The sequence below is a fragment of the Malus domestica genome, chromosome 02, assembly GCF_042453785.1.
Source record: "Malus domestica chromosome 02, GDT2T_hap1".
In the NCBI taxonomy this organism is placed as follows: domain Eukaryota; kingdom Viridiplantae; phylum Streptophyta; class Magnoliopsida; order Rosales; family Rosaceae; genus Malus; species Malus domestica.
In genome coordinates, this window is record NC_091662.1 from 31698970 (window position 1) to 31719050 (window position 20081).

Sequence of the window (20081 nt, forward strand, 5' to 3'; positions counted from 1 at the left end):
CCCTCTTTTTGCATTCTCTCTTTCCTCTTCTACTCACAAACAGTGAGCTGCAGGATTTCAATCGAGGCTCCACTTTGAGATTGGGCGTTGCAGAGCCTATGAAAGAGTTGCAAAGCCGCCTAGACAACCGCTAAGAACCGCCCAGACTGCCTAGCTAGCGCCTAGGCAGACGCCTAAATCTTCCTCGCCTTACATGAACGTTTTGGCCTAAATCGGGTCGGGACTCCTCCGCCGAGTGCCTAGACAGCCGCCTAGACCGATTTTTAGAACATTGGTTAACCATCATCAATTAACAATTGAGACAATGACTAATAAAGGTGTGTAAGAGGTAGAAAAAGAGTAATATTAAGAAGACTAAATTTGTAGATAAAATTTGTAAATTAAATGACATGAAAGTTGATGATTAGATTATTACTTAAGCTTGATAAACTTGCTCATTTTGCATTGGTGACACATCATTTAGTTTGCAAATTTTATCTATAAATTTAGTCTCCCTAGCATTACTTGATAGAAAAATCAATGTTTGAGTACGACGGTGGGACATACATACTCTGGGTACTAAAAGCGAAAATTAGAAAACCTTGACGGTACTAAAATGAAAACTAGCTGTAGTTTTTATTGTGCAATGGTGCCCAACCAATTGCAGCAACAAATTTGGGATGTTAAATGCTCAAAGAAGGGAGAGAGGAGATGAAAGAAGGAACAAAATACCTGGAAAAAAACCTCGGGGTTGAGTTGAGTATATATCTTACAAATGCAGATCATGTTTATGCATAATTATACACATTAAGTTGTTCAAGAAATATTGATTATTATTGTTTAGTCTGTAAGGACTAATTTTAGTTTCCCGACTTAACAGTAGCATCAGCATACATGGCTGTCGCCGGTCTCTTTGTAGCCTGGTGGCTTCATGTTCCACATGAGGTTCACCGGGTCAACAGTTCGACTGGCACCACAGGAAACCATGGCTGTCTATTACCTTAATTTATCAATTCTTCTTATAAGGAGATAAACGATGTTTTGACCACTCTTCCAGAGCCATGCGGTGTAGAGCATTCATCCTAATGTAAGGACGTTTCTCTCGAATTAGTTTCTCAGCATTTTTCCAGTCCTCTGCCACCCCAAGAGCAACTAGTAGTGCACACATGACAGCTACACTTCTCCCATGACCTAAACAGGAAATTACAAAAGAGTTTCTAGTTACAACTCACTACCTCCACCCGTTCAAATAGTTGAGAAATCAAATATCAATACTATGAAGAAACAGACAGCGGAATTTTGTTACAAAATACACAAAGGATTCTCACAGAAAGGGATGTTGAGAATCGCACCAGTTAGAGAAGAAACTTAACAACTTAAATGGGAACTGTTTGCAATCATTTCACTATGATTGCATTATTTGTGTATTTGAATTGAAGGATTTAGATTTAACTGTTTACTTTACAGTATTCATATCAAACATTGTAAGCACATTGAAAAGAGAGTTTTGATACTCTTTGTTGACAAAATTTTTATAATGATTTCGGTTTGAGGGAAAATGGATTCAGAATTTAGATTGATTTGAGTCCAGAACCATTTCAGTACACAGCATTTCGTTTTCTTTTCAACCAGATAGTTAAAGGTTACAGTCTTAAGGATTATATATGTAGGGACGTGACCTTAATCACCCGAAACCTCCAAGCTTGGCCTTTTTAAGTTTAAATCATAAATTCTATAAACCCGGGCAGCTCCATCTTGTTTGAATTTCCAAGTCATTCCCAAATTCAAGTATAACTGCATGCCTTAGGTATTATTTTATAGCAAAATAGCTGTGTTATATATAGCACAGATCTTAATGAAACAAGTCAAAACTCAAAACCTTAACAAGAAGCTTCAATAGAGAGCGTACCAAACTTGTATAGAAAACTAAGCCAAATCCTAACTAAAACAGGGAAACTAAAATCCACAGGAAACAAATAAACAATCCAGGAATGTAATCCAACCACAAAGATAATATTGAATGAAATCATCTTTTCTTCCATCTCTTTACTTGTTAAACCTTAAATGGTTTTTCAGTGATGTCCTCAACAAATTCTCTCAAAGAAAAGCTATAAATCTAGTGGCTAAAAGTTTGAATAATTCCGCACATAACATCAGGGTAAATCCAGGATCATGCTCAGAAATACACGTGTAAGTGCAAACTTAAATTTAATAACTGTGTGTGACTTGTATTTCTAAAAACCAATAGCAGTGACAGCTTTGTTTCTCCATAAGAAATTACTGGAGGTCTTATCTGGCTTCAAAAATGAGACATTCGGAATGGTTTCAAGGGAAACTGAACCAAAACAATAAATTACCATTAAGTTTCCTCTTTCCTTTTCTTTTTCTAAGACAATACATTAGTGCAGAGTACTGAGTGTTCCAAAGATGTGACGAAGAGCCCAGAGCTAATCGAATCATTTCACCCTCTTGTTGTGCTGCAATTATAATACACCTACACTTGTTTAATTATTTTTGTTCTTTTTGTGTGACTCCTTTAAAGGTATTTAAATTTCATATAAGTGCCGAGTGGTAATCTGTAAACAATGGATGATGCTGACTTGATTTGCTACAAGAAGGCACAAGTTAACCAAATAGTAATAAGGAATGTAATTAAAATATAGAACAATGGTGGTCCATATTCCAGTTCTAACAGCTTAAACTTTTGGGAATAGTGGTAAACTAACAACCTTCATCATGGTATTAGAGCAGGAAATACTGAGTTTGAATACCTGTAATTTAATCATCCCTGAGTTTGAATCCATGTAATTTAATCCTCCCTGAGTTTGAATCCCTGTAACTTAATCCTCCCTATATAAGTTTGATTCCACATATTGATCTCAAAAAGTGGAGAGTGACCCACTTGTGAGTGAGAATGCTAAAATACAAAACCCTTGAACCACATCTAAACAGCTTAAGCTTGTGTGAATAGTGGTAAGTAAACCAACCAACTTTGTCAATGTTATTACAGACTTTTTGTATGAGATACAACTTGTCAACCTCAACTTAAGTAACTGTCCTAGGAAATTAAGGGGCAGCAAGCCGCTGAGGGCTTTCTGGGTGTTCAGGAGAAGATGCCTATTTGGATGATTAAACAAAGCCATGACATGTTCGCTATGAATGTGCTTCCAATTCTATCAGAGGACATGAACCATCAAACATAGTGTTGAGCAAGGGGCTTTGGCCGATGGAAGTGGAAAAAAATAGCAACTGCAACAATTTTCCAAATTGAAAGGTTAAGAGGCAGGAATATTAGGCTTGAGGCTACATGAATGAAACCTGAGAAGATTTGTTGATGACTGCAGGCGCAAGTGTTTGGATGTTGCGCCCGGTGAAACTAAAGAGTTCACTGAGAAAGTGGTTTCGTGGAATTTGTTTCACAAAAAGAAGAGTGACAAAATTTTAAGAAAGCTTTCTGCATGTACTCCATACCCCGTTTCTTATCTACCACGAGCATGCGCGCGAGCAGAGCAGTGGTTGATTAATAAGTACCTCCATAGGGCTTAATCCTAAGGCGATCTTATGTGCATTGCACCACAACTACCCCTTACTTATTCACCTATATAGAAATCTAGGAGCTAATCCCGCTAGACACGTCGCATTGCAACAATTTTGAAATATACACACATATACATGCATTGCAAAACAAGTGAATCTATATCATTACCAAAATGAAAAATTACTAAATTTAGGCGGCATACCGTACGCGCAGTGGACGAAAACAGGCCTATTCTGATCCCTTTTCCGGCAAGCCCACTTGACAGCGGATTCAATGGCAGCCGGTGGAGGAGCCCTTGTGTCCCATGTTGGCACACACAAATAAGAATGCCCTGAAAACTCAGGCTTTCTTGGCAATTCACAAGTGCAATCAACAATAGCAGGATCCCCTGGTGGAAGTTTATCCGGCGAAGAAGGCCACCCGCCGACGAACAAACCCTCACAGATTTCAGTATACGGAGCCTCCCTACTCCGCAATCTCCGCAGCGCCGAGAAAAAGCGAACGAAATACAAATAGGGGCTGAACATTATAATCGACCAAACGGGGAAACTCCCATCTGGGTTCTTCCCCAGCAGCATGGGAAGGTCTATGGATGGGTGAGCAGCAAGTGAAACCAACGCGGATACCAGAGCGGCGTACAAAAATGGTATGGAAAGCACAGTGAAACCAGAGCTTCTGAGGAATGCAAACAACGAGAACAAGACTGCTGCTTTCAACCCTATCAGAACTGATAGACCCACACCCATCTTTGCTCCACTACTGAATGCCCAGATGTGCCACTGCCAGGTGCTTGATGAAAGTCCTGAGAGAGGGTAGGAGCAAACAAAGATTAAAGAGAGGTATTCCAGACTCCGAAGTGCATGTCTAATTGGCCCGAAAATTTTAAAAAGGTGTTCACTATTCAGTCAAATATCACACGTTTGCTCTAAAGTTTTGAAGGTACGTGTGATATTTTCGTTAAAAGCTTTGAAAGGACGTGTGATATATATAATTTTTTTTTAGATAAAAAAAAATATCACACGTCTCTTCAAAGTTTTTAACGAAAGTATTAGTAGAAAAATCAAACATTTGTTCCAAGTATATATATGGATTTGTTCCTTAAAATTGTATAGAACTGTCAATTTTTCATTTTGAACTATAATTTTAATCGATTTTCTTTGAACTTTTATAATTAGCCAATTTCTCATTTGAATTTTAATTTTAGTCGATTACTTTTGAATTTTTATAAATAGCCAATTTCCTCTTGACGTTAGACTTTAAAAATTTTCATTTAATTTTTATCCATTTTAATCATGAGAACAACAAATGACAACGATATGGGGGCACAAATGGATACAACAACAACAACAACAACAACAACAAAGCCTTTTCCCATTAAGTGGGGTCGGCTATATGAATCCTAGAACGCCATTGCGCTCGGTTTTGTGTCATGTCCTCCGTTAGATCCAAGTACTCTAAGTCTTTTCTTAGAGTCTCTTCCAAAGTTTTCCTAGGTCTTCCTCTACCCCTTCGGCCCTGAACCTCTGTCCCGTAGTCACATCTTCGAACCGGAGCGTCAGTCGGCCTTCTTTGCACATGTCCAAATCACCGGAGCCGATTTTCTCTCATCTTTCCTACAATTTCGGCTACTCCTACTTTACCTCGGATATCCTCATTCCCAATCTTATCCTTTCTCGTGTGCCCACACATCCCACGAAGCATCCTCATCTCCGCTACACCCATTTTGTGTACGTGTTGATGCTTCACCGCCCAACATTCTGTGCCATACAACATCGCTGGCCTTATTGCCGTCCTATAAAATTTTCCCTTGAGCTTCAGTGGCCTACGACGGTCACACAACACGCTGGATGCGCTCTTACACTTCATCCATCCAGCTCGTATTCTATGGTTGAGATCTCCATCTAATTCTCCGTTCTCTTGCAAGATAGATCCTAGGTAGCGAAAACGGTCGCTTTTTGTGATCTTCGCTAGATTGCTCCGGTCATTAGTGTGGATAAGTATATAAATGGATAGAGATAGGAAAGCAAACACAAGATGTACGTGGTTCACCCAGATTGGCTACGTCCACGGAATAGAAGAGTTCTCATTAATTGTGAAGGGTTTACACAAGTACATAGGTTCAAGCTCTCCTTTAGTGAGTACAAGTGAATGATTTAGTACAAATGACATTAGGAAATATTGTGGGAGAATGATTTCGTAATCACGAAACTTCTAAGTATCGGAGTGTGGTGTCGTCTTGACTTGCCTTAATAGTCTCATAGGTAGATGTGGCATCTTCTCTGGAAGTACTTTTCCTCCATCCAGGGGTGGTATCTTTAACTGGTGGAGATGCACAAGGTAATGTATCAATTTCACTTGAAGCTTACTTGTAGTTTCAGGCTTGGTCAAGCGCGATACAAACCATGTAGTAGGAGTCCCCCAAGTCGCCGAGCTAGGGGGTCTGCTGAAAGAGGTGACAGACAAGGTAAGCAATCAGAGCTCCGACTGATTGTTCACCTTCTCCCCATCTTGCAACAGCATGAAGGATAAAGAGAAGAAAAATGAGAAGAGATGATATGAGATACTTTTGCTTTTGAAGAAGTAACTTTCCACAGGCTTATTCTTGAACTGAGCTGGAGGGTTTTCTGGTTTCCTCCAGAGTATAAGGCCGACTGAAGAATTTGAGGGTCAAAACAAGTCCATCAAATCTAGAGTACGTTCCATCCTGCTGATATGGGATACTTTTGCTTTTGACAGAGTAATGGATGTATCGGCACGTGTGCTGTTACGCTTGTCTCCACATGCTTCCTTGTATCCTTCGCACTTGCCCTATCTGTTCCTCAAGCAGATGCGGAATCTTCCCTGGAAACATAAGATGTTGAAGATGAGTACTCGAGAGCAATGCCAGGTAAGTAATCAGGTAAGGGGTTCCAGGCAGTCAGTTCCTGGCTGGAAGCTTGATTCCAAGTGCTGACTGATTGCTCTCTTTCTCCTTGTCTTGCAGGTAAAAACAAGGCCAAAGGAAAAGATGGAAAAAGCATGATATGGGATACTCTTGCTTTTAACCCTGATGATATGAGATATTCTTGCTCTAGTATAGCTTGTTTGCAGAGGTATTATCGGGGGGAAAGAAAGCTGAATATTTCGAAAGGCTTCGTTGGGAGTGCCCTCTCAGATATGATGAAGGGTTGAGCATTTTTGCAGGTCTGCCTGTCCGTTGGGGATGGAGGTCGACATATATAGGAGTCTCCCTAACAACAAGTAGTAATGCTATTCCTTTACCCTGCTTGGTCATAGCACGGTAGTGGGAGCTGTCAGTTTCACATGTTTTAACTCTGTCAGAGCACTTTGAAAAAGTGGTCTGTGGTATCTGGCTCTCGAGATTCGGAGAACGATGCCTCTTCGATTTTTGAGAAAGCAATCATGCTGGGGGTCTGGCTCTCGAGATTCGGAGAGCAGTGTCTCTTCGATTTTTGAGGAAGTAATCATGTTGGGAGTCTGGCTCTCGAGATTCGGATGGCGGTGCCTCTTCGATTTTGGAGCAAGCAATCTTGTTGGGAGTGTTGTCTCGAATGTGAGTAAAGGTTGGGCATGTTTGCTAGTCTACCTTGCCACGAAGCACAAAGGTTGACACACAGGGACTTTCCAATTATCCAGCAATGGTACTGTTCCTTTACCATCTCTTCGATTTTGAGAAAGTAGTCATGTTGGGAGTCTGGCTCTCGAGATTCGGAGGACGGTGCCTCTTCGATTTTGGAGCAAGCAATCTTGTTGGGAGTGTTTTCTCGAATGTGAGTAAAGGTTGGGCATGTTTGCTAGTCTACCTTGCCACGAAGCAGAGAGGTTGACACACAGGGACTTTCCAATTATCCAGCAGTGGTACTGTTCCTTTACCCTTGTGGGTAATAATATGGTAGCTAGACCTTCAAAATTTATGTGTCTAAACTTTGTTAGTGCTGTTTCTTTGCTATTATTTTACCTTTCTTGGTCAGAGCGATTTAGTGGGAGCTGCAAGCTTCACGTGCTCAACTTTGGCAAAGTTATCTGTGGTACCCATGAGCTATTGTTGCGTGTGGGAAGTGGGTAATTGAACAGTAAGATTCATGTGCTTTCTACTTCACCAGAAATCTTCGACAGAATGCCCATAATTTCTGCAAAGCTGAGTGTGCGTGTGACAGGTGCTGACAAGGCTAGAAAAGTAGGTGCCTCTTCGATTTCTGAGATCGGCCCTCGTGGTCTCTGAGCAGCCCAGCTTTTGAGAAAGCGAGCGCCTCTTCGATTGATTCGGAGAACGATGCCTCATCGATTTTTGAGAAAGCAATCATGCTGGGGGTCTGGCTCTCGAAGATTCGGGGAGCAGTGTCTCTTCGATTTTTGAGAAAGTAATCATGTTGGGAGTCTGGCTCTCGAGATTCGGAAGGCGGTGCCTCTTCAATTTTGGAGCAAGCAATCTTGTTGGGAGTGTTTTCTCGAATGTGAGTAAAGGTTGGGCATGTTTGCTAGTCTACCTTGCCACGAAGCACAGAGGTTGACCCACAGGGACTTTCCAATTATCCAGCAATGGTACTGTTCCTTTACCCTCTCTTCGATTTTTAATAAAGTAGTCATGTTGGGAGTCTGGCTTTCGAGATTTGGAGGACGGTGCCTCTTCGATTTTGGAGCAAGCAATCTTATTGGGAGTGTTTTCTCGAATGTGAGTAAAGGTTGGGCATGTTTGCTAGTCTACCTTGCCACGAAGCACAGAGGTTGACACACAGGGACTTTCCAATTATCCAGCAGTGGTACTGTTCCTTTACCTTTGTGGGTAATAATATGGTAGCTAGACCTTCAAAATGTATGGGTCTAAACTTTGTTAGTGCTGTTTCTTTGCTATTCTTTTACCCTTCTTGGTCAGAGCGATGTAGTGGGAGCTGCAAGCTTCACGTGCTCAACTTTGGCAGAGAACTTTGGCAAAGTTATCTGTGGTACCCATGAGCTATTGTTGCGTGTGGGAAGTGGGTGATTGAACAGTAAGATTCATGTGTTTTCTACTTCCCCAGAAGTCTTCGACAGAATGCCCATAATTTCCGCAAAGCTGAGTGTGCGTGTGACAGGTGCTGACAAGGCTGGAAAAGTAGGTGCCTCTTCGATTTTTGAGATCGGCCCTCGTGATCTCTGGGGAGCCCAGCTTTTGAGAAAGCGAGCGCCTCTTCGATTTCTGAGATCGGCCTTCGTGGTCTTTGAGCATCCCAACTTTTGAGAAAGCAAACGCCTCTTCGATTTCTGAGATCAACCCTCGTGATCTCTAAGCAGCTCAGCTTTTGAGAAAGCAAACGCCTCTTCGATTTCTGAGCAGGCGCCTCTTCGATTTCTGAGCAGGCGCCTCTTCGATTTCTGAAGCTCCGTCGAGTGCAGATTTTTATAGGGGCTGACATTAAGTTCCAAAGCACACTTGAATCTCCACCAGTAGAAGCTTCATTCTTGCACTTCTAAGATCTTGATTTGTCCGACCTCTTCTCTCTTCAACACCTTTGAAAATGTCTGGCCCCTCCGACCGTCGTTTTGACTTGAACCTTGTTGAAGAGGCAGCCCCGCCTTCTCCAGACAACATATGGCGCCCATCCTTCGTCTCCCCTACTGGTCCTCTTACCGTTGGGGATTCCGTGATGAAGAATGATATGACCGCTGCGGTGGTGGCCAGGAACCTTCTCACTCTCAAAGATAACAGACTACTTTCCAAACGGTCTGATGAGTTAGCTGTTAAGGATTCGCTGGCTCTCAGTGTTCAGTGTGCAGGTTCTGTGTCTAATATGGCCCAACGCCTATTTGCTCGAACCCGCCAAGTTGAATCATTGGCGGCTGAAGTGATGAGTCTCAAACAGGAGATTAGAGGGCTCAAGCATGAGAATAAACAGTTGCACCGGCTCGCACATGACTATGCTACAAACATGAAGAGGAAGCTTGACCAGATGAAGGAAACTGATGGTCAGGTTTTACTTGATCATCAGAGATTTGTGGGTTTGTTCCAAAGGCATTTATTGCCTTCGTCTTCTGGGGCTGTACCGCGTAATGAAGCTCCAAATGATCAACCTCTGATGCCTCCTCCTTCTAGGGTTCTGTCCAGTACTGAGGCTCCAAATGATCCCCCTCCGGTGCCTTCTCTTTCTGGGCCTCTACCGACTGCTGAGACTTCTCCTAAGCAACCTTTGTGAAGGCTCCCTCTTGTGTGTTTATTTTGACTCATGTATATGTACATATTTGTAGCTTATCGGGGATATCAATAAATAAGCTTTCCTTCATTTCAACGTATTGTGTTAAATACACCAAAGCCTTCTTCGCTAAGTTCTTTGAATTTTCTTTTGTTGAAGCTTGTATGTTGAAGCTTTCTGAGTGGAGCATGTAGGTTGGGGTAGTGTTCCCTTAATTTCCCGAGTGAGGAAAACTTCTTAGTTGGAGACTTGGAAAATCCAAGTCACTGAGTGGGATCGGCTGTATGAATCTTAGAACGCCATTGTGCTCGATCCTGTGTCATGTCCTTCGTTAGATCCAAGTACTCTAAGTCTTTTCTTAGAGTCTCTTCCAAAGTTTTCCTAGGTCTTCCTCTACCCCTTCGGCCCTGAACCTCTGTCCCATAGTCGCATCTTCTAATCGGAGCGTCAGTAGGCCTTCTTTGCACATGTCCAAACCACCGTAACCGATTTTCTCTCATCTTTCCTTCAATTTCGGCTACTCCTACTTTACCCCGGATATCCTCATTCCTAATCTTATCATTTCTCGTGTGCCCACACATCCAACGAAGCATCCTCATCTCCGCTACACCCATTTTGTGTACGTGTTGATGTTTCACCGCCCAACATTATGTGCCATACAGCATCGCCGGCCTTATTGCCGTCCTATAAAATTTTCCCTTGAGCTTCAGTGGCATACGGCGGTCACACAACACGCCGGATGCACTCTTCCACTTCATCCATCCAGCTTGTATTCTATGGTTGAGATCTCCATCTAATTCTCCGTTCTTTTGCAAGATAGATCCTAGGTAACGAAAACGGTCGCTCTTTGGTATTTCTTGATCTCCGATCCTCACCCCTAACTCGTTTTGGCCTCCATTTGCACTGAACTTGCACTCCATATATTCTGTCTTTGATCGGCTTAGGCGAAGACCTTTAGATTCCAACACTTCTCTCCAAAGGTTAAGCTTTGCATTTACCCCTTCCTGAGTTTCATCTATCAACACTATATCGTCTGCGAAAAGCATACACCAAGGAATATCATCTTGAATATGTCCTGTTAACTCATCCATTACCAACGCAAAAAGGTAAGGACTTAAGGATGAGCCTTGATGTAATCCTACAGTTATGGGAAAGCTTTCGGTTTGTCCTTCATGAGTTCTTACGGCAGTCTTTGCTCCTTCATACATATCCTTTATAGCTTGGATATATGCTACTCGTACTCCTTTCTTCTCTAAAATCCTCCAAAGAATGTCTCTTGGGACCCTATCATACGCTTTTTCCAAATCTATAAAGACCATGTGTAAATCATTTTTCCCATCTCTATATTTTTCCATCAATCTTCGTAAGAGATAGATTGCCTCCATGGTTGAGCGCCCTGGCATGAACCCGAATTGGTTGTCCGAAACCCGTGTCTCTTGCCTCAATCTATGCTCAATGACTCTCTCCCAGAGCTTCATTGTATGACTCATTAGCTTAATACCCCTATAGTTCATGCAATTTTGTACGTCGCCCTTATTCTTGTAGATAGGCACCAAAGTGCTCGTTCGCCACTCATTTGGCATCTTCTTCGTTTTCAAAATCCTATTGAAAAGGTCAGTGAGCCATGTTATACCTGTCTCTCCCAAAAGTTTCCACACTTCGATTGGTATATCGTCTGGGCCTATTGCTTTTTTATGCTTCATCTTCTTCAAAGCTACAACCACTTCTTCCTTCCGGATTCGACGATAAAAAGAGTAGTTTCTACACTCTTCTGAGTTACTCAACTCCCCTAAAGAAGCACTCATTTCATGTCCTTCATTGAAAAGATTATGAAAATAACCTCTCCATCTGTCTTTAACCGCGTTCTCTGTAGCAAGAACCTTTCCATCCTCATCCTTGATGCACCTCACTTGGTTTAGGTCCCTTGTCTTCTTTTCCCTTGCTCTAGATAGTTTATAGATATCCAACTCTCATTCTTTGGTATCTAGTCGTTTATACATATCGTCGTAAGCCGCTAACTTAGCTTCTCTGACAGCTTTCTTCGCCTCTTGCTTCGCTTTTCTATACCTTTCACCATTTTCACCGGTCCTCTCCTTGTATAAGGCTTTACAACATTCCTTCTTAGCCTTCACCTTCGTTTGTACCTCCTCATTCCACCACCAAGATTCCTTTTGGTGTGGGGCAAAGCCCTTGGACTCTCCTAATACCTCTTTTGCTACTTTTCGGATACAACTAGCCATGGAATCTAATGCTAGGAGAAATTGGCTACTTATAAAATTTTAGAGGTAAGCGACTAAAGTTAAAGTTCGGGAGGAATTAGTTAATTATAAAAGTTCAGGAATTACTCAACTAAAATTAAAATTCAAAAAAAAAAATTGGCACCTCTATATGGGATAAACTAAACCGATAAATACCTCTTGTTTTAATGATTCTACAGGAGATTTTAGTAATCACTAGTTTATGTTCTAATTTTTTTATAGTTTGTAAATATTTTTCTAGGCTTCAACTTTATTCTTATTATACATACAGTAAACCACTCTTGTCTCTATGGTAATACTCCATATAGGAATAAGGTCTTTACAGTCATAAAAATTTCTTGTTCCAACTTGGGAAAGTTATGTATAGGAATAAAACCCACATCGATAAGTTATAATTTTTTTAGGTGCTGTATAAAAAAATTTCTCTTTATAATGCAATAGTTATCAACAAGTACAAAAAAATATGAAATGTCATAAATAAAAATTTAAAATGAAGTAAGCATTAAAAGATTTCATTGAGTTTAAACTTTATACAGATAGAAGTGGGATGTTGCTAACGTATCCGTGGGACATGATCTAAAAGTCCTTGTTCGTGACATGATCAAATGTGGAGATAAAATAGAAATTAAAATTGAGGCTCCACTTGAGGTGATTGAAGAGAATTTTTAGTCTAGGCGTGACACACCCCGACCTAAATCAGGGCATGCTGGTTGTCATGTGGGAGTGACGTAATCATGTGCACAATGCGGAAGCAATAGAGATATAAGGAATTACGAAGGAATAAAAACCAAACTACTAGCAGAACTAGTTAAGATAGAGTGCTAGTGAGTGCGAAATACACAACCAGAGCATAAATAGTCTAAGTGCAATCAAGCAGGACAAGTACTAATAATACAACACCCGAGGGTGATCTTACATGGTGATGTTATGTCAGAACCCCCATCAGAATCCTCATGATCCACCAAAGCACTTCTACCTAAAACCTGGAGGGGCGCAAAACATAAAGTGTGAGTGGGCAAAAACAAAGCTTTTTAAAATCATTTCATTTCTCAAAAGTTTTAACCCCTCGTCGTAAAACCTGTATAATTTTCCCAGAGAAATAAAATATATACATATCTCAAAACCATGTTTAGAAACGATATTCGTAAGTATGCCATGCCAAAGTATATCTATGAAGTGCCATAAATAACCCAAGTAATATAACAATGATAGGTATCACAACAACCAGATGTCCCTAACTCAACTGCATGGCTGAGTCTATAGCTCATAATCAATCTCAATCATATCCAATCAAATCAAATCCTGCACATGAGTCGGAACCACCTAAAGTGGCCTGTACGACAAGACTAGGTGTAAAATAAATATGCTCTAGTGCTACGATCACGTGAAGGATGTGCGAATAATCGCGAGTTACCTACGAGTCGGAACCACCTAAAGCGGTCTGTACAACAAGCCTGTGCACCTAACTTGGATCCAAGGTGAGTATATGGTGCGGGAGGTAAACATCACGTGAAGGACTGTGCCCTAACTCTGGGCGGGAGCATTAACACCAGGGTGCAGGTTTATGAGCTCTCAATACATCACATAACCGAAACCATCTCATACCTTTGATTTATGAACTTACCTGGCACTTACCTGTGTGTCCGTAGCACCAATCATGAATGTATGCAACTACTAATGCATAATTAAAATAGATAGATACTTGCATGGCATTTTCGAAACATACATTCATTTAAACATATTTTCTGGGAAAAATCTCTAGTATATAGGTATATACAGAAAACCAAAAGCCCACTCACTGATACGTCGAAGGGTCATAGCCCCCGAGCCTCGATTGATGGCGCTCATCCTCAAGATAGGTCTCACCTATATGCGAAATAACTGAATAAACGTTATTTAAAGCACATAACCAAAACTAGGTAATAACTTCTCATACATTACTCAATTGGGGTGTTTGAATATACCACCGTGACCTATTCAACCTCAGGAACATCCCTATATTTTTAGAAAAATTTTCCGACGTCCCACACGCGGCCAACCCTGATGGAATCCTTAACCGCCGTTAGGGAATATTTTGCTAAAAATTAGAATATTTCGTTAAAACTAACCTAATGTCGTTAACTGATATTAGGAATATTCTGTCAATATCGAAGAAGTATTCTCCTTTCTTCTCCGACGAATCGCCGGTCGCCAGAAACTGGAAATTCGAAAAACCTTAATATCTTCTTCATTTTTCAACCAAATTTCACGAATTTTATACCAAAATGAAGCTTAAGACAAGTAGAACAAATCCTTACCAGTTTTAGGACCTAAAACTCACGGGGTCTAGCTGTAAAATCCACGATAACCGGCCACCTTTGCAACTCACTATTCCCGAGCTTCTTGACGTCCAAAACGCCTCAACTCTCTACTCCGAGCTTCGGGGGAGTGATCTAAAGCTTCCTATAACCTCAAAACTCCCTGAAAACTACACATTTACATGTGCATGAACAGTGCATCAAATCGGGATTCGAGTTCTCACGATCTCGACGTCCTCGCGACCAACTACAGGTACCAATGTGTTCTTGGGCTTGCAAGGAACATAAAACCAACCTTCAAGTCTTTGATCCATGAATGAAATGGATACTTGAAACTTGTCTGTAAGATTTGTATGAAAAATGGGAAGAAAAAATCGAGACGGAGAGAGAAAGAGTCAACGGAATTGGATGAGGGTGAATGTGTGTGGTCCAAATTGGGTCACCAACCAAAACAAATAAAACTTTAAAATTTGGTTGGGTCCAAATAATTAGGAAATGAACTTAATTGCTCCAAAACCTTAGCCCATTTACACACATCATCACCAAACGCTCAGGGCAATTTCATCAATTCACGCAATCGATAAAAATAATTCGGGACGGGATGTGACAATCTACCCACCTTATAAAAAAATTTTCCTCGAAATTTACACAATCATCAAATCCATTAAAAATCATAAAATAAGTGTGGATACATCTCTCTCATCCGGTCATCTGTCTCCCAAGTAGCTTCTTCCACTAAATGATTTCTCCACAAAACTTTCACCAAACGCACTGTCTTATTCCTTAGTTCTTTATTTTTCCAATCTAAAATAGTCACTGGTTCCTCATCATACGTCAAATCCGGATTAATTTCCAAAGGTTGAGGAGGAATTACATGTGAAGGATCTGGGACATAATGACAAAGCATAGAGACATGAAAAACATCGTGCACTTTTGATAACTCTGGATGTAACTCAAGTCTATAAGCAACCTCACCTACTCGCCCGGTGATCATATATGGTCCAATGTACCTAGGACTCAGTTTTCCTTTCTTTCCAAACCGCACAACACCTTTCCATAGGGATAGCTTCAGAAATACACAATCACCTACATTATACATCCGGTCAGTGGCATGTCTGTCTGCTAGACTTTTTTGTCGGTATTGGGTCGTTTTCAGGTTAGACTTAATCATCTGAATATTCTGAGTAGGCTCCTCCACTATCTCAGGACCCACTAACACTCTTTCACCAACTTCTGACCAACATAAGGGTGTGCGACAAGATTTACCATAAAGAGCCTCGAAATGTGACATACCAATACTTGAATGAAAGTTGTTGTTGTAGGCGAATTCCATTAAATCCAACTGCTTATGCCAAGCATCACCAAACTGCAATACTGAAGATCTCAACATATCTTCGAATGTCTGAATGGTCCTCTCTGATTGTCCATCTGTTTGAGGATGATATGTTGTACTATAAAATAATCTCGAACCAAGAGCTTCTTGAAATGCTATCCAAAATTTAGAAGTAAATCTAGGATCACGATCCGAGATAATACTAATTGGAACTCCATGGTACTTCACGATATTCGATACGAATAATTCAGCTAATTGCCTTAAAGAATACTTCTCCCTCATTGGAAGAAAATGTGCTGACTTAGTAAGCCGATCAACTGAGGAAATTGCAGTTACTTGAAATTGGAATTTGAGATTAAGGATCTTGGAAAAACTAGATACTGTCTCGGCCTGGAGATCGAGCATTGTTCGGATGGAATCCTAATACCTCAATCGAACTACACCTAAAAGTTATTGCGACATTTTAATAAGGATAAAGTGAAACTTTAGAGTATTCCTATAGTCGTTCGAACTCTAAATGTTAAATGAGATCCCTTATTGACCAAAAAAAAAAACGAGATCCCTTCCATCCCAATGAGGATGAGGATGAGGATGAGAGTTTGGAGCCCGAAGTTCCATACCTAAGTTCAATTCATGCTTTATTATACTTAACTCAATACACTAGACCCGAGATCTCCTTCGTTGTTAATCTTTTAGCTAGATACAGCAACGCGCCTACACACAGACATTGGAATGGTGTTAAAGACATTTTTCGCTACCTCAAAGGTACGACAAATTTGGGCTTGTTCTACATCCACGAATCCTCGAGAAGAGCTGCTGTCCCTCAATCATCAGGTTGATTCTCGCCTCTTGGGTTACATAGATGCTAGTTATCTGTCTAACCCACATAGGGCATATTCTCAAACTGACTATGTCTTTACTGTTGGAGACACTGCAATATCTTGGAGGTTTACCAAGCAAACGCTAGTTGCGACTTCTTCGAACCATGTTGACATTCTAGCCTTACATGAAGCCTCATGTGAGTGTTTTTTTATTGAGAGCAGTTATGGAATACATTCGAAGCACTAATGGTCTTACTTCTGTCGTTGACCTTCTTATGACTATCTTTGAAGACAATATAACATGTATTGAGCAGTTAAAAAAGGGATACATCAAGGGAGACAACACCAAGCATATAGCGCCAAAGTTCTTTTACTCTCACCAACAACAACAACATTAGAACATTGAAGTCAACCAAATCCATTCCCAGGGCAACCTGGTTTATCACTTCACCAAGTCATTGCCCAAGTCTACTTTTCAGAAGCTCGTCCAAGGAATCGGCATGCATAAATTATCTGAGTTGAATTGCTTGTAGTTCTTTTATTTTGAAGTTATATCTAACTTAGGGGGAGTATCCAGAAGTATACTCACTTGATCTTAATGTACTTCTTTTTACGATTAGAAGCATTTTTCCCACTGGATTTTGCTACCTAACGAGGTTTTGATGAGGCACCCATCCTGGGATGATCATACTTCGTTGAGTTCACTACTTTCGTCTCGTTTGATTTTTATTTTAGACATTATGCATACTTCTCACTTTTCTCCTTAACGTATGGGTTTTTACCTGTCTTAGGTTTTACCATAGTGAGGTTTTGTGAGTTTTACTACCAATGCATACTTTGTTTAAATTTGAGACTCACATTCGCCCGTTTTGCCGACTTTATCAACCGTTCTACCTCAACTACTGAAAACCTGATGCGAAGTTTTGTTTGAGTATTTACACACTTAAAGGGGAAGTGTTGCAGTCCTATTAGATTAGGAGTGTGATTGTGCAAATCCTAATGTATCTAGGGAGATCTTGGAATATTCCCCTTAATATATATTATCCTATTAGAGTTGTAATCCTATTAGGGTAAGAATTTAACATGTCCTACTACTATAAATATAGGCATAATGAGATGATACAACACACCTCATAATTAAATCTCTCTCTTGCAGCTGGCACTGTCCCTCTCTAGTCATAAATACAGTTCAGTAAATTAGGTCTACAACAAATATGAAAATTTTGAAAAATAATCAAAACTTCGACCCTATATAAATTTATGCCCTGATGACTATATTGAGATATTGGGCTGCTCAATTAATGGTGTGGTTTGTGTTCACAACGGAATGCGTAAGAATCTTGCTTTGTGGAACTCGTCAATTCAAAAGTTCAAGAAGATTCCTCTCCCAACCTTTGAGATTGAGCAGCAGCGATCCTTATTTGGGGTGACCCCTGAATATGGATTCGGGTACGATTCAGCTAATCACGATTATAAAATTTTGGCAATTTTGAATTTTAATAGGAGGGATGATGCTTATGTCCCTGTGAGTTCTCAAGTTAGTATTTATAGCCTAAAATTCAACTCATGGAAAAAGATCCCGGAATTGCCTTGCGATGGTTTCTATGTGCAGACGGGGGATGTGGTGTTTTTGAACGGTGCTATGAGTTGTTTGATGCGGAAATCAGATTCAGATAAAAATCGATGCAAAATTATAGCCCTTGATCTTGCCAGCGAGAAGTATATGTTAGTGTAAAACGAATTTTTACTGTTCTCTGTGAGCTGTGACTCACAAGTATTTTCTTATCTATGGAATAAAACTTGTTACAGAAATGAAGAAGATGATGCAGAAAGAGAGAGAGATGGAGAGAGCAGAGAATATGACTCTGCAAATGTTTCTTCACTGTTTCATTCCACCAAGAGTGAGAGAAGAAAAAGGTCTCTCTCCTCTTAACTGCAAATACAATTTAAATTTGGCAGTATTCAAATTACATCCAAACAATCCTAGTCATCCATCTTACATCCTATGAGATGAAGACACATATACACTCACTTGTTTAAGACCTATGAGACTTAATAAGAGAGCATACACACAATTTAGTTAATCATCCTAGCAATATGAGCTAGAAATACATCTGCCATATCATATCACAATTTACACACTAACAGCCCCCTTTAAATTGTGAACTGATTTCACTCCAAGAAGCTCTCTTAGATAAGTAAATTGTTCCCTTGCCAATGCCTTTGTGAAAATATCTGCAACTTGCTCCTTTGTAGGACAATAGACCAAATCGATCACTCATTGCTGCAATGCTTCCTTTATGAAGTGGTATCTTCTGTTTATATGTTTGGTCTTCTGATGAAAGATATGATTCTTTGTGATAGCTATGGCTGAGGTATTATCACAATTCAATGGTGTTGCAACTGTTTGCATTTCACCAAAGTCCTCCAAGACAAATCTTAACCAAGTAGCCTGTGCTGTTGCTTCAGAAGCACTGATGTACTCGGCTTCAGCTGTGGATAATGCAACACATTGTTGCTTGACTGAAGACCAAGAGAAAACCCCATTGCCAAAGGTAAAAGCATACCCGGATGTGCTTTTCATATCATCCTCTGAACCACTCCAGTCACTGTCACAGAATCCCACTAAGATTGCTCCTTCACCTTTCTTGTATTCCAAGCCAAAATCAAGAGTTCCTTGAACATATCTTAGTATTCTCTTTGCTGTCCCAAAATGTTTGTTGGTAGGACAATGCATAAATCGAGATAAGAGACATGCTGCATACATTATGTCAGGTCTAGTTGCTGTGAGATACAACAAACTGCCTACAATTTGTCTATACTGAGCTTCATCTGCATTTCCACTTCCATCTTCTTTTCTCAATTTATCACCTAGAACCAATGGAGTACTCACAAATTTACAGTCTTGTAGTCCAAATTTCTTCAGTAGAGATAAGGTATACTTTATCTGATGAATGAAAATACACTCCTCAGTTTGCAGTATTCCCATACCAAGAAAATGATGCAAGAGTCCCAGATCAGTCATCTTATATTGGTGTATCATATCAGATTTAAATTCATTCATTAACTCTTGACAACTTCCAATATATATTATATCATCAACATAAATTGATACTATAATCATTTCTGAGTCTCTCATACACTTGGTATACATAGTTGCTTCACTGGTGCTTTTCTTAAATCCACAGAGAATAAGATATGAGTCTATTTCACCATACCAAGCCCTAGGTGCCTGTTTTAGGCCATACAATTCTTTATGCAGTCCGTAAACCTTGTCTTCTTCTTTTTGCACAACAAACCCATCTGGCTGATCAACATACATTTCCTCCTCTAACACTCCATTCAAGAATGCTGAGCCTTTTGCGCATAGCCTTTTGCAACAAGTCTGGCCTTGTTCTTCTGAACTGATCCATCCAGGTTCAATTTGGTTTTGTACACCCATTTTACCCCAATCACAGGTTTTCAGATGGTCTTTTCACAAGTTCCCAAGTCTGATTTTTTTCAATCTGCATGCTTCATCTTTCATTGCCTTCTTCCATGCTTCATCTTATGCAGCTTCAGTATAACACTCTGGTTCAATGATACATGCATGGCATCTCTCATAAATCTCACTCAAGTTTCTATATCTCAGTGAAGTGTTATCAAACTGAGGTATAGGAATTGAGCTGCTTGCACTTCCAGAGTCAAT

At 40.3% G+C, this 20081-nt stretch overlaps 3 protein-coding genes across 4 annotated transcripts; 1 reads left to right on the forward strand and 2 right to left on the reverse strand.

Annotated features, from left to right (window-relative positions):
* Nucleotides 1-708: 708 nt before the first annotated feature.
* LOC103407301 (uncharacterized) lies at nucleotides 709-4476 on the reverse strand. 2 transcript variants are annotated; one of them, XM_008346238.4, is made up of 2 exons: nucleotides 3720-4476; nucleotides 709-1170 (listed from the first exon to the last, which is right to left on the reverse strand). In XM_008346238.4, exons 1-2 carry the CDS (start codon nucleotides 4261-4263, stop codon nucleotides 989-991), a joined length of 726 nt encoding a protein of 241 aa, XP_008344460.2. In that variant the 5' UTR covers nucleotides 4264-4476; the 3' UTR covers nucleotides 709-988. The 2 variants fall into 2 exon arrangements, with proteins under 2 accessions (XP_008344460.2, XP_017180175.2); XM_017324686.3 differs by lacking the exon at nucleotides 709-1170 and adding an exon at nucleotides 2661-2812 and having other exon boundaries at nucleotides 3720-4404.
* Nucleotides 4477-17720: 13244 nt separating this feature from the next.
* LOC114823714 (F-box/kelch-repeat protein At3g23880-like) lies at nucleotides 17721-18326 on the forward strand. Its single transcript, XM_029099135.1, has 2 exons — nucleotides 17721-18118; nucleotides 18203-18326. Exons 1-2 carry the CDS (start codon nucleotides 17721-17723, stop codon nucleotides 18324-18326), a joined length of 522 nt encoding a protein of 173 aa, XP_028954968.1.
* Nucleotides 18327-18671: 345 nt separating this feature from the next.
* Nucleotides 18672-19835, reverse strand: LOC139191832 (uncharacterized mitochondrial protein AtMg00810-like). Its single transcript, XM_070812856.1, has one exon. It carries the CDS (start codon nucleotides 19833-19835, stop codon nucleotides 18672-18674), a length of 1164 nt encoding a protein of 387 aa, XP_070668957.1.
* Nucleotides 19836-20081: the final 246 nt, after the last annotated feature.